The 15,217-nt window shown below is 42.8% G+C and overlaps 1 protein-coding gene across 1 annotated transcript in view; it reads right to left on the reverse strand.

The window, feature by feature from the left end:
- Positions 1 to 4,686: 4,686 nt before the first annotated feature.
- The window catches only part of cyp24a1 (cytochrome P450, family 24, subfamily A, polypeptide 1), a 43,093-nt gene continuing 32,562 nt past the window's right edge, over positions 4,687 to 15,217 (reverse strand). Inside the window, exons 8-12 of the mRNA XM_068048159.1 lie at positions 12,963 to 13,129; positions 12,170 to 12,248; positions 7,776 to 7,973; positions 7,557 to 7,668; positions 4,687 to 5,839 (exon numbers count right to left, since the gene is read on the reverse strand). Of these exons, the coding sequence (XP_067904260.1) occupies positions 7,558 to 7,668; positions 7,776 to 7,973; positions 12,170 to 12,248; positions 12,963 to 13,129 (555 nt within the window). The 3' untranslated portion in view covers positions 4,687 to 5,839; position 7,557. The remainder of the gene's footprint in view (positions 5,840 to 7,556; positions 7,669 to 7,775; positions 7,974 to 12,169; positions 12,249 to 12,962; positions 13,130 to 15,217) is intronic.

Below are 15,217 nucleotides of genomic sequence, written 5' to 3' on the forward strand. Positions count from 1 at the left end.
ACCTGGAATGAGCGGGTTGTCTTATGAGGAAAGATTGGACAGACTGGGCTTGTTTTCACAGGCGTTTAGAAGAGTGAGGGGAGACTTGACTGAAGTGTATAATATCCTGAACGGTCTTGACAAGGTGCCTGCGAAAGGATGTTTCCTCTTGTGGGTGAGTCCAGAACAAGGGGGCACTGTTTGAAAATTAGGGGTTGCCCTTTTAGGACAGAGACGAGGAGAATTTTTTTTCTCTCAGAGGTTTGTGCGATTTTGGAACTCTCTGCCTCAGAAGATGGTGGCGGCAGGGTCATTGGATATTTTTAAGGTGAAGGTAGATAGATTCTTGTTAGGTAAGGGAATCAAGGGGTAGATGGGAGTGTGGAATTCGAGACACAAGCAGATCAGCCATGACGTTATTGAATGTTGGAGCAGGCTCAAGGGGCCGAATGGCCTACTTCTGCTCCTAATTTGTATGTTCGTATGATGGGCCAAAAGGCTTCCTTTTTTGCTGTAACAATTCTGTGATTCTGATGACCACTACTTGTCTTGATATATATTAATGACTTAAACTTTGGTGTACAAGGCACATAATTTGCAAATGACACAAAACTTAGAAGTATTGTGAATTGTGAGGAGGGTAGTGATAGACCGCAAGTTGAAATAGACAGGCTGGTGGAATGAGCAGACAAGTGGCACATGAAACTTAATACAGAGAAGTGTGAAGTGATACATTTTGATAGGAAGAATGAAGAGAGGCAATATAAACTAAGCAGTATGATTTTAAAGGGGATGCGGGAACAGAGAGACCTGGGGGTATATGTGCACAAATCGCTGAAGGTGGCACATCAGGTTGATAAAGTGGTGAAAAGACATACAGGATCCTGCGCTTCGTAAATTAAGGCATCGAGTACAAAAGCAAGGAAGTTATGATGAATCGTTCCAAAACACTGGTTACACCTCAAATGGAGTATTGTGTCCAATTCTGGGCAGCACATTTAGATGGGATTTTCTTTTATTCATTCATGGGATATGAGTTTCACTGGCAAAGCCAGCATATGTTGCCCATCCCTAATTGTCCTTGAGAAGGTGGTGGTGAGCTGCCTTCTTGAACAGCTGCCGTCCATGTGGTGTAGCTATACCCACAGTGCTGTTAGGAAGGGAGTTCCAGGGTTTTGACCCAGCAACAGTGAAGGAACGGCGATATAGCACCAAGACAGGATGATGTTTGACTTGGAGTGGAACTTGCAGGTGGTGGTGTTCCCATGCATCTGCTGCCCTTGTCCTTCTAGGTGGTAGAGGTCGTAGGTTTGGAAGGCACTGTCAAGGGAACCTTGGCGAGCTGCTGCAATGCATCTTGTAGATGGTACATATTGCTGTCACTGTGTGTTGATGGTAGAGGGAGCGAATGGTGAATGAGGTGCCAACCAAGTGGGCTGCTTTCCTGGATTGTGTCAAGCTTCTTGAGTGTTGTTGGAGTTGCACTCATCCAGGCAAGTGGAGAGTATGCCATCAGACTCCTGATTTGTACCTTGTAGATGTTGGATAGGCTTTGGGGAGTCAGAAGATGATTTCCTACAGAATTCCCAGCCTCTGACCTTCTGTTGTAGCTACAGTATTTATATGGCTGGTCTAACTAAGTTTCTGGTCAATGGTAATCTCCCAGGATGTTGATGGTGACAATGCTGTTGAATATCAAGTGGAAATGTCATTGCTTGGCACCTGTGTCATCTGAACATTACTTGCCATGTTTTAGTAGCCCAAACCTGAATGGTGTTCAAGTCTTGCTGCATGTGAGCATGGACTGCTTCAGTATCCAAGGAGTTGCGAATGGTTCTGAACACTGCAATCATCAGAAAACATCCCCACTTCTAACCTTATGATGGAGCGAAGGTCATTGATGAAGCAGCTGAAGGTGATTAAGCGTAGACACTACCCTGAGGAACTCCTGCAGTGATGTACTGGGACTGAGATGAATGGCCTCCAACAGCCACAACCATCTTCCTTTGTGCTAGGTATGACTCCAATCAGTGGAGTTTTCCCCTGATTCCCATTGACTTCAATTTTTCTAGGGCTTCTTGATGCCACACTTGGGCAGATGCTGCCTTGATGTCAAGGACAATCACTCTTACCTCACCTCTGGATTCAGCTCTTTGTCCATATTTGGACCAAGGCTGTAATGAGGCCATGAGGTCTGCCCTTGGCTGAACCCAAACTGAGCATTAGTGAGCAGGTTATTGCTGAGTAAGTGCCAATTGATAGCTTCCATCACTTTGTTGATGATTGAGAATAGACTGATGGGGCAGTAATTTACTGGATTGGATTGGTCCTGCTTTTTTGTGCAGGAGGAGGCCAAGAAGAATTATCCACTTGGCATTTCTGAAGATGGTTGCAAATGTTTCAGCCTGGTCTTTTGCACTGACCTGCAGGACTTTCCCATCATTGAGGATGGTGATGTTTATGGAACCTCCTCCTCCATTTAGTGGTTTAATTATCGTCCACCATTCACAACTGGATGTGGCAGGGCTATAGAGCTTTGATCTGATTCGTTGGTTGTGGGATCGCTTTTTTCTGCCTATCATTTGCTGCTCCACTGTTTAGCATACGTGTAGTCCTGTGTTGTAGCTTCTCCAGGTTGGCGCCTCATGTTTAGGTATGCCTGGCAATGCTCCTGGCATGCTCTCCTGCATTCCTCATTGAACCTCCTGTAGAGTGAGGGATATGCTAGACCATGAGATTACAGATTGTGGTTGAATACAATTCTGCTACAGCTAATGGCCCACAGAGCCTCATGGAGGCTCAGTTTTGAGCTGCTACATCTGCTCTGAATCTATTTAATTTAGCATGGTGGTAGTGCCACACATCACAATGGAGGGAATGCTCAGAGTGAAGGTGGGACTTAGTTTCCACAAGGATCGTGTGATGGTCACTCCTACCAATACTATCATGGATAGATGCATTTGTGACATGTAGATTGGTGAGAGTGAGGTCTTTTCCCTCTTGTTGGTTCGCTCACCACCTGCTGCAGACTCAGTCTGGCAGATACGTGCTTCAGGATTTGGCTAGCTTTGGTGCTACCAGGCTCCTCTTGGTGATGGGCATTGAAGTCCCCAACCCCGAATACATTCTGTGCCCTTGCTACCCTCACTGTTTCTGTGGTGTTCAATATGGAGGAGTAATGATTCATCAGGTGAGGAAGGACGGTAGGTGGTAATCAACAGGAGGTTTCCTTGTCCATGTTTGACCTGATGCCATGAAACTTCATGGTGGTCTGGAGTCAATGTTGAGGACTTCCTGACCATATATCACTGTGCTGCCACCTCTGGTGGGTCTGGCCTGCTGGTTGGATAATGATAGTGATGGAGGAGTCTGAGACATTGGCTGTAAGGTATGATTCTGTGAGTATAACTATTTCAGGCTGTTGCTAGACCAGTTTGTGGGGCAGCCCTCCCAATTTTGGCAAAAGTTCCCTGATGTGAGTGAGGAGGACTTTGCAGGATCGACTGGACAGGTTGTGTCTTAGTCATTTCCGGTGCCCAAGGTCGATGGGGTGGTCCATCTGGTTTTATTCTTTTTTGGCTTCTCTGCAGCGCTTTTGATATAACTGAGTGACTTGCTAGCCCATTTCAGAGAGCAGTTAAGATTCAACCACATTGCTGCAGGTCTGGAGTCACATATAGGCCAGACTGGGTAAAGACAGCAGATTTCCTTCCCTAAAGGACATTAGTGAATCAGATGGGCTTTTATGAAAATCGGTAGTCTCATGGTCACCATGACTGACACCAACTTTTTAATTCCAGATTAATTAATTGCATTTAAATTCCCCCAGTTGCAGTGGTGGGATTTGAACTCATGTCTCCAGATCATTAGTCCGGGCCTCTGGATCCCTAGTCCAATAACATTACCACTATGCTCCCGTTCCCAAGGAGGCTTTAGAGAAAGTGCAGAGAACGCTTACGAGAATGTTTTCAGGGATGAAGGACTTCAGTTACATGAATAGATTGGAGAAGCTGGATTGATCTCCACAGAGCGAAGGCTAAGAGGAGATTTGATTGAGGTGTTCAAAATCATAATGAATCTAGACAGAGTAAATAGAGAGAAACTGTTCCATAGACAGAAGGGTCAAGAACCAGAGAACACAGAATTAAGATGATTGGCAAAAGAACCAAAAGTGACAGGAGGAAAAATGTTTTTACACCGTGAGTAGTTATGATTTGGAATGCACTGTCTGAGATGGGGGTGTTGGTAGATTCAATGATAGCTTTCAAAAGGCAATTGGATAAGCACCTGAAGGGAATAGAACTGCAGGGCTATGGGAAAAGGGCGGGGGAGTGGGACTAGTTAAATTGTTCTTTCAGACAGCCAGCAGGGACTCAACAGGTCGAATGGTCACCTTATGTGCTGCAACCATTTTATGATTCTATGATTCTGTGAACTCCTGGCCTGAGGAATTACATCTCTGGCTCCATTCCCTGGCTGTCATTGGCCCAGTAGAGGGCAGATGACAGATCCATCCCCTAAAAATCAAACAGAAAACACTTGAATCTCCATTGTTTTCCTGTTCAAGTTATGGTGGGAAACTTACAGAGCCCTTGAAGAAAATTAGGGGCATTATTTTTTGCAAGTAAATTGTTAGTTTTAACATTAGAAATATTTTGAACAGTTTAGTAAAAGTAGTTGAATAAAAAAGGAAACACATTCATTAAATGCTTCTTACTCATCTTTAATAGCAAATTGAAAAACTTTTACAAATCAAAAAATAAAAATCTCTTCAGTTGTACAGAAACTGACCAATACATTGCAAAGACCCTGAGTTTTTAACAGTTCGACTTTCTCTGAGTAAAACAAACTCCAATGAAAAGTACCGTTACATTTGCCTCATAACAGGCTGATAGCTCTGTAACTGAGTTTATTGATAACTAGAAAGATCTAAGCATAATTATAAACCTCGATTTGTTGCATGAATGCGTGGATTAATTTATTCAGAAATAATATTCTAAGTTATACATTTTTCTCTGATAAGATGTTTGCCTTAAATATATTGCTTAATTCAATGCAATAGAGACAGTGGGGTAGAGATTCATCCTGAGCTACATTGCATCGGGTGACTGTTGTATACTCCGTCTGATATTCAATTCTATTGACTGCAATGCTATTGAATATTGAGGAGAGGGCATAACAGGCGGCCGGTGTGATACATCCCATTTTACACTACCAAGACAAGTTTCTACATCAATTATATGTTACCGTGAACCTCTCCCAGTTAATCTGGAAAAATTCCCAGGTGTTTCTTCTGTGTTCAGAATCCCAGTTTCCCCTGACAACTAGAGCAATGTTCGTAGTGGGCAGATTGTCTGCCTCCAGCTGACAATAGAGAGAACTCTAAGCAGCATTACCAGGTCCCAGATTAGTTTCTGGCCATACCAGAGGACTCCTGCTGAAGTGCTGGTAGGGGTACACCGGAACAGCCACAGATTTTCAGAGCGTCAGAGTTCCTTCTGGTTATCTGTAATATCTTACATCTTTTGGGAAAGTGGCATTAATACCAATCATAATTTAAGATGTAATTTTATAGTAGATTAAGTACCAAATGTTGCATATTCTAGTTTTACCATTTACTAGCAAGAAGCATTGCCCAGTGAATAGATCTGACAGAATAACTTGTTGTATTACTCAATTTCTTATCAGATCAGCCTTAGGGTTGAAAAAGCTGTAATCCTTTGTGGGTCAGTAAATGTGTTGTAATCCTTCCATTCCCACAACATTCTTTTGGCCTTGCGGTACTTTTTTGACTGATTGTAAAATGCTGAGGTCTACAAAAGTGTAGACTGGGCTACGCTCTCGAAGAATCACAGCGCTCCTGAAAAGAAAAAGTATTATCTGATGCAACAACTATACCAATAACAGATAATTAAAGGAACATAATACGAGTTTTCTAAGTTGAAATACGTAATGCCTTCAATGCTCATTTGTTAGTCTAAGACATAATGTTCTTTTTGCAGTCAAATTACCTTTTGCTCCATTCTTGTCACACAAAGCTACACACCTTGCATACCAAAAGGCAGGGTGTGAAACCTGCTTCATCAATGTTGCCCTGTGGCAACTGCTTCCAATTTTAGATAATAAACAAGTTTACACAATCTCTGGAATCCATCAATGTTTTTCCATAAATACATAGTACTACTAACAGGAGTTATTTAACAATAGCACTTTACATCTTTTAATAACAAGTATTAAAGTGTTATAGGGAGTGTTGCATCTTGAGTTTATTTGCCAGTGCACTAGCTGCTGTTCGTTGGAATGGCAGGATGTTGGTTTTCCTCTGCCATTCCTCACACTGTGGAAGTCAGTTTCAATTTTGTCACCTGGACAGTAACCTGGTGCAGCAGGGTGCCTGTCCATTGTAGAACACAGAAGCAGAGGGCAGGATTTTCCTGGCCCCTGGGTAGCAGGCTGGGGAAATGGGAAAATAGCAGGGAGCTGCATCAGGACGGCTCCACAATGCAGTCCCGCTGCAGGGAACATTACCCAATTGCAGGGCTAGATGCAGATCTGCTGCCCACCAAATGGGGGCGGGAAGCCCATTTAAATAATTAAAGGCTCTATGAAATGCAATTTCATCCCCCAAAGAAGGTGCCCGTACATGAAAGACTGCCCCCATGGTCCCAATGGCCATCATGAGGGGCCTGTGTGCCTGGCACCTCTGGTTTAACATTTTTCACTTACCTGTCTGAGGGTGTCTGCAGTTTGATATGCCCTCTCGATCCCCGACCTGCCTCAGCAATGCCCACCTCTCCCAATGGGGTGCCGAGGCTACAGAGCTGCTGGCCATCTGCCTGAACCAGCAGCATCTATATCCTGCCCGTTGTCTTTAATTGGATGGCAAGCCTGGAAGCAGCCAATTAGGAGGCTGCCTCTGAGAAAATTGCTGAGCCGGTCCCACTGCCAGCAAGTGCTGTCTCGGGAGCCTTATTTGGTCCTGATGTCGGAGTCCCGAAGCACATGGTAAAATCCTGTGCATAAGCATAGGAGTAAACCATTCAGCACTCAAGCCTGTTCTGCTAGTCAATGGGATCATTAGCTGATCACAAATAGGGTGAAGATCTGGCAGGTGCAACAACAACAACTTGCATTTATATAGCACCTTTAAAGTAGTAAAAACATCCGAAAGTGCTTCACAGGAGCATTATCACACAAAATTTGACACAAAGCCACATATTATGACAGGTGACAAAAAGCTTGATCAAAGAAGTAGGGTTTAAGGGGTGATTTAAAGAAAGGCGGAGAGATAGACAAATGACCGATTTGCTCTGGCACAGATGATGAAATTAAAAATTACCTCCAGTGATCTTGTGATATCATTTGACAAGACTGGACAGAGAAGGAGAAAAATATGAAGAATAAACAAATCCGTAGCAATCTTATATATTCCAGCTATCAGTTTAGAAGCAATGTCAGGTATTGGTGCACAGTACCCAAGGAGAGGAAGAGGGGAAAACCGAAGAAAAATGGAAAAAATAATTTACACATTAGACAACAGTTTTAAAACAATGAGTTGGTAACAAGTGTGATTGTACCTTAACGTCTGTGGAATGCAACAGGGATTTCACGATTTGGCACCAATGTCCCAGAATGCAATGTTTCCACAGGATCTTCATCAGTAGCCACTATTTTGTACCTTGGTATCAGCTGCAGTGGAAAAAGCGCACAAGTTAGAAAAAGCTGTGACTCTGGTTAATTGTCATGCTTGAACATAGTTGGCACAGCAATGACGATGCCCAGCACGCGTGACTCACCCAGCAGAGTGCCAACTGCAGCTGTAGCTCAGCCAGCCGCCGGCCTATGCACATCCTTTTTCCAATGCCAAATGGTGCATGTGCAAAGGGATGGATTGTATGCTTATCCCGTAGCCACCGCTCAGGTTTAAACTGCATTCCCTCATTAAAATATTCTTCATTCCACCCCACTGCATGATTGTTTATCATTAAAATAGTCTGTAAGAAAAAGAACAAGCAATTTCCCCTTATATTTGGTATTAAAGTGTAATCATTCTGAAAATTCAAGGATTAACCTTTATTGTTAATGCATGTTTTTAAACTCAGACTAACATTTCCATGACATAAGCAATTAAGTGCTCTTATATTTTTATAAATAGCTCGTTGCTCTCCAGTGGTATTGTTCATGGACAAAGAAAAAGAAAACTTGTGGGCTCATTCCCTATGTGTGATTGTCTCTCTGTTTATCTTCCACTATCTAATTCTTTGTGTTTACATCTATCTGTATTTCTGCCTGTTTTAAACATGGTTTACATGTTAAATATGAATGTGATATTAAAATATTATAAATAAAGACATGGCTACAGTTTGATGTTCTAACAGCTGCTACAGCTCAGCCACACAAGCCATGACTTAAGTAGGTATTCTCTCAAAAAAAGTATTTAAAACAAATGGTTGTCAAGTGACAACTTGGCTCAGTTGGCATTACTCACCACCCAGAATCAGGTGATGGTGAGTTTACTTCAGGGGTCAGCTACGTGTCCAAACACGGACCCCAGTGTCCATGGTAAAACATTTTGAGGTCTGTGACTAGTAATTTCAGGGAGGAGAAATTTCCCATTGGCTTCTTCTTTCCAATCAGACTTGCTTTCAAAAAAAAAAATCACATGTATCAGTTTCACTGCTGAATTGGAATTTCTGAGCTCAGATCTTTATCTAATGCTCATTAACACACCTTTCCATATTCACAGCTGACAGGTGCTGAGAGAGATGCCCCTCTCTCTGTGCCCCTCCTCTCCCTCTCTCTCTCTCTCTGTCACACCCCGCTCCCAACACCATTGCTCAGAGCAGAACAGCAGTTTTCGAACTTCGGACAGATTCATGGTTTTCCAGCAGGCTTTTAATTAAAAATCGGAACCCATCGGAAAACCCCGAATCTGTCTGAAGTTCGGAAGCCGCTGTTCGCACTCCCAGCAATGGTCAGGAGAATTTCGGGGTTTTCCGGTGGGTTCTGATTTTTTTAAAAAGCATGCTGGAAAACCACAAATCTGTCTGAAGTTCGGAAACTGCTGTTCCGCTCTCAGCAATGGTGTTGGGAGTGGGCTGGGACAGAGAGAGAGGGAGAGGAGAGGCAGAGAGAGAAAGAGGGGGCAGGGAGAGAGAGAGGGGCAGAGAGAGAAGGGCAGAGAGGGGACAGGCGGGCAGAGAGAGAGGGGCAGAGAGGGGGGCAGAGAGAGGGCACAGGGGGACAGAGAAAAAGGGGCAACAGAGAGGGGGGACAGAGAGAGTACAGGGAACAGAGTGAGTGCGGGGAACAGAGAGAGGAAAAAGAGAAAGGGGGGAACAGAGAGAGAGAGGGGCCAGAGAGAGAGAGGGAGACACAGAGAGGGAGGGATGACACAGAGAGAGAGTTGACACAGAGAGGGGGCAACAACATTGAGGGCGGTAATGACATGGGAGGACACAGAGTGGGGGAACAACATGGAGGGAAGACACAGGTAAGGGGGTCAACTCAGAGACAGGGGGCCAACATGTGGAAGATTGACACAGAGAGGGAGGAGGGAGAGAGAGGGATCAAGATCACTCCTGACAGAAGGACATCTATCTGGAATACTCCGCACTGTTACGAGTAGTGTGTGGGCAGACTTGACTACTTGTGCACGCAAAGAAATGCCAGGTACCTCATAAAATCAGTGTTCAACATAGTGATGAGAAAGTAAGTCAATAGATTAGTCTTCACATTTAAAGTTTCTTCACAAAAATGCACATTTGTTGTTGTTTTGATTAATATTAAGATAAATTTTTAATGCCTTTATCTTTCTGAAATTATCTCACTGACCCCCTATGTAAGACAAAAATTGTAATGTGCCCCCCCCCATGTGAAATGTTTGGGCACCCCTGCTCCAAGCCTTTAACCTAGTGTTTTAAAATAACCTAGCAGCTATGTTATTTTAAAACACAAGTTTAAAGACTTGTGTTCTGTTAACTTATTTTAAAATGGCAAAATTCACTTAGGGAATGTCTTGTTTTCTATGCTCTAACACACGTTGCTTTCACTTGGGACACAAGCTCAGTGACATGTTGAAAGTTACTGGACTTTTACTTCTATGTAAATGTCACAATTCCGCTGCTATCCATTTAGAATCACATTGTTCCAGAACCTGTATTGAGGGGAAAGACAGGCAAGAAAATCCAAGGAATCTCCAGAAGTCAGCGCTGTAAGTTCCTCATGAATACAGGAGTATGGTGTAATGGGGTTGAGTGATATTGGCAAAAACAACATGCTGCTAACCCATATACAATAGTTAGTAAATACAATGTAACAGATAGTTTTAATAAACCTTAATCTATGATGACCTCTCTCTGATTCTGAAACAAAATCCATGCTGCATTTGCAGTTTCAAAAAACTGTCGGAAAGACATAGTAAACATTTATTATGTTTCAATGACCATGTTAGAAACAGTCATTAACTGATTTTTTTTGGGCTGTAAATTGGATTAAAGGACAAGTTTTACAAGTATGTGAAAGATCAGTAATTACGATGTGCATCATTTACTATCCAGTTTGAGGGTAGATAACCTGAGTGGCCAGTGTCATTTGAAAGTTGTCTGTCTCATATAATTACATTATGCTAAATGGGCACCATTGCTAACAGGTGATAAATTTGGCTTGGACATAAATTAGTTAGTCTGGGGTACAACCTTACAGATAGTGATTAAACATTTTGCAACTGACTAATACATGCAATAACAACTGCTCAACATTTTACAGAAAAGGTTTGTGTTCATAATTATCTTGTCAAACCCGAATCAGAATCAACAGTGATAGACTGAGATATAGACATAAGTGAATTTAAGAGAATCACTTTATTAGAGAAACTGAAGGGCACTCTTTGTTTGTAATTGTCATTATCTAATTTTGTCACTAGCTTTGGTGAATAAATGACATTTTGTCCATGACAGATGCTGTTGTTTCTGTATTTTAGAATCCAGGACCTAGTTTAACAGCCTGTCAAGATGAATAAACTAGTGTTGGCTACCTACTGTATATATCACTATGCTTTCTTGTCCCACTCTGTTTTTCTGTTTTATTTGTCTCTTCTGAAGTACTATCTGGTCCATCCTATAAAACTCTCCTGATTTGGAGATCACTGCCCTTTTGTTGCTGCCCTGTCTTCAGACACATATTACAAGCAGGTGGAGAAGTTGCACAAACATTAACCATCATGGGTTAAATTGTTTTGTGACTGTAGCAGTGTGAGAAATGGTCCCTCTTCCTATTGCTGAGTTTTCTACTGCCTCCCCTCAATAACCACAATAACAATCCTCTCCTTGAGTGTCATCGTTTATTGGATGAATTTGCTTTTCTGACACAGTGTGAATCCACAGAGGTCATCCAATGAGGTCCATCTACCACCCCATGACATGGTGTAGCTAGCTTTATTCTGTCAACAAAAGTAATTCACATTGGCATTGCTTACTATTTTGCCTTCTAGCTCGCTAATACAGTTGTGCTGCTCTCCATTGATGCTTAGCTACTTTATTTATAGGGAGAAATGTATTTTAAATTGGACTGTGTTTTCATGGCATCAGACTGGCTAAACACTTTATATACAGATTAATTGCCCCCATGTCCATGGCTGAGTCAATTATTTTGTAAACTGGTGCAACATGTCAGTGCCTATCCTTGGTTTACTTGAACATATAATCTAGGGTGACACTTCAGTTTATCACTGAAATGGGGGGTGTTCAGCCTGAGATGCCTTTCTGTTGGATGAGATAATAAAACTAGGAGCCCTTCAGCCTGTTCCGGTTTAGGTAAATGTTAAAGATCCCATACTGCTATTCAAAGAGGTGCCGGGAGATCTTTTGGTGTGTTGCTCATCATTTATACCTTAATCAGCACCACCAAAAACAGATTAATTGGCAATTAATTTTACTGCTGCTTGTGAAACACTAGTATGTCCAAAATAGTTGCTTCGTTATGCCTACATAACAAGCACTTGGCTTCAAACTTAATTCATTGCATTTGTGTTTTTGAGATATGATAACATTCTCTCTTTTGTCATTTACTATAATATGAAAACTCCTTAAAACCATGGGATAATAAATAATTTAAGATGTCAGTGGGGTAACAACAAAATGAAGCTCTGTTGTACTTCTGGTTTGTATCTGGAATGTTGCTTGATACTTACTCCCTTAGGTAGCAAATAGTCACCGAGAACAGTTTCTTCATCCAGGGTGCGACTTGTAAAGGGCACAGAAGGAGTAATCCTAAACAGGTATTTGATATTAATGATTAGTTTATTGAGGCATTTAGTTACAGCTGTATATTAAACAAGATTGCAATATTTTCGGTTAAAAAAAAACTGTTAATTTTCAATGCACGCACTAGATTAATTGGAATAAAGACTAAGGTCAAATAGGAAAGAAAGATGTGCAATGCCTAAGTGTGATAAAGATATTGTGTATTTAATATTTCTGAGAAATTAATCTAAATGATTGCAACAGAAAGAACAATAATACAGTAAGACAGTATTTCAGTTCTAGTTTGATAAAACAATGCTGCACAGAACACTGGTACACTTTACCAGATAAAATTACCAATTCATGTATCATTCTCAAAATGATGCATAGTTACAAGCTGAAAGCAGACCAGTTCCCCTGTAATTTAGTGGTGTAATTTATTGTACATGCTGTAGAATGGTGGGATGCATTATAGAGTTTTTTGATTTCAGAATTCTGTACAAGTTCCTAATCTTGGCTAAACTATAACGGAAAAGTGTTGACTGCTTGCTAGATTGAGGAAAGTTGTTGTGGTGTGCATGTTCTTTTAGTTGTGAACAGCTGCCTACCTTTGACTGGAATTAAGTACATGACACAAACAAAACAAAAAAAATGTGGGGTTGAAAATTTCAACACGAAGCACAAAAAGACTAAACATAAAAACACAGAAATGGAAATGAACAGCAATCTGGTCAAACAAACCTCATAGATTCCTTCAGACAAGCCTTCAGGTAGGGCATTTTCTTAATATCTTCTGCAGTTGGGGCTTGGTCTTTAGACAGCACATGCAGTATTTCTTCATTAAGTTTGTCTTGCGCATTAGGATTGCGAGATAGATTAAAGATTGCCCAAAGCAAACTGTTAGCAGTCTGTAATATAAGATAGTAGAAGGTGTTAATGTCTTTTTGCAGAGCTTTCATTTGATTGTCTTCGCTTAATTAACTGTTACTATTTCTTTTGGGCCTCCTTATCTCGAGAGACAATGGATACGCGCCTGGAGGTGGTCAGTGGTTTGTGAAGCAGCGCCTGGAGTGGCTATAAAGGCCAATTCTGGAGTGACAGGCTCTTCCACAGGTGCTGCAGAGAAATTTGTTTGTTGGGGCTGTTGCACAGTTGGCTCTCCCCTTGCGCCTCTGTCTTTTTTCCTGCCAACTACTAAGTCTCTTCGACTCGCCACAATTTAGCCCTGTCTTTATGGCTGCCCGCCAGCTCTGGCTATTTACAGTGTTTATAAGAAGCTGTTTCTTTATCTTAAGTGTGTGGCTCATCTAATGTAGCTCATGTGGAACTATGGACTGGATTTTGTATGGAGGCTTCACGTCCTGGCAGAACACTGGAAGTGGGTGGCATTTCTGCTCGAGCGTCATGCGGCTGGCCAATTAACTCAGGGGAGGTGCGAGGCCCGTCCAATTAAAGAGTGGGAGTGGGGAAAGAGGTGCCTATGGCGGCATCCGCCGACTGAATGGCAGGTGCTGGTGCCATATACAAAGGGCTGCCAGCTGTACATACACGGCTGCCTCCTTTTAAACGATTGCCTGACCGACTGTGCAGAAGACTCCTCCTGCTGACTTCTGTGTGGATGGCCCATCCTGTTGATTTCAGTGCAGAAGATCTCTCCTGCTGACTGCAGTGTCAAAGACCCCAAAGGAGCTGAATGGGAGCCTGCTGCAACCAGGGCAGAGGGAAGACACCAGGCAGCCCAGTTTAGCGATATCTCCTGGCAGCTTCTCCCCCTGGCTGCAAGGGCAAGGCAGGAGGTCCTCTTCCCGCAGAACAAGAAGAGAGCGTCCTGCTTGACTAAGCAAGCCTGACAGAGATTGTAGAGGAGGTCAGCAGCCGTGGGGTCAACCCACAAACATGGGTGCAGTGCCACAAATGGATCAATGACCATCTTCGCTCCGGCAAGTTGAGTACTTCATACCGCTTTCCTCTTTGGATCTTGCATGTAGCAATATGAGAGGGTGCACTTGGTGGGAAGGGACTGACTGAAGGGTAACAAGGGGGTCAGGCAGCAGCATATCCTGTCAGAAGCATGGCTGCATTTTGGCCAGAAGCAGCCATCTGCCTTTACTGTCCCCTAAAAGGTCACTGGAGAGCAAACATATGGAGGAGCCATTTGTGAGGCTCCATTATGGACCAAAGGCTTGCCATCAGCATATGTGTTGTGCTAATTGAGTAGATGGTAGTGTAGTGGTAATGTCACTGAACTAGTAATCCAGAGGCCCAGGCTAATGCCCTGGGGACAAAAGTTCAAATCCCACCACAGCAGCTGGTGGAATTTAAATTCAATTAGTGAAAAAAAATCTGGAATTGAAAGCTAGTTTCAGTAATGATGCCGTGAATGATCAATTGTCATAAAAAGCCATCTGGTTCACTCACTAATGTGCTTTAGGGAAGGAAATCTGCCATCCTTACCTGGTCTGCCCTACATGTGATTCCAGACCCACATTCTGACTCTTAACTGCCCTCTGCCTAGCAAGCCACTCAGTTGTCAAGGACAATTACAGATGGGCAACAAATACTGACTTTGCCAGCAATGCCCACATCCCATGAAAGAATTTTAAAAAGTCTTCATGGGAAACTAACAGTGTCCTAGGCACACGACAATAAAGAGAGGGACCAGTAGAGGCCTTCCAGAGCTGCGTACCCTAGCTCTGTCATAGGAGGAGGGCCTGGAACTGGCTAGGTCGCAGGACACTCAGGTGATTGTTGACAATGAGACGGAAGTGTCAGCACAGTCCTTGCCACCTCCTTTAACCATGTGGGGCTCTGAAGTCCCTTGCTGCCTGTGCATCATTCGTAAAATTTTTTAAACACTGTAAAATTTGAGGTAATTGCCATTTTAACTACTTAATTAATGTCCCGTCACACGGTGGTAAGAGGTTTGCCCTCCATGGTTTCCTCTGCACGTAAAATTCAGAAGCAAACTCACAACCCCGGCCTAAATGCCCAAACAC

The sequence above is a fragment of the Heterodontus francisci genome, chromosome 16 (genome assembly GCF_036365525.1).
Source record: "Heterodontus francisci isolate sHetFra1 chromosome 16, sHetFra1.hap1, whole genome shotgun sequence".
Classification (NCBI taxonomy): domain Eukaryota; kingdom Metazoa; phylum Chordata; class Chondrichthyes; order Heterodontiformes; family Heterodontidae; genus Heterodontus; species Heterodontus francisci.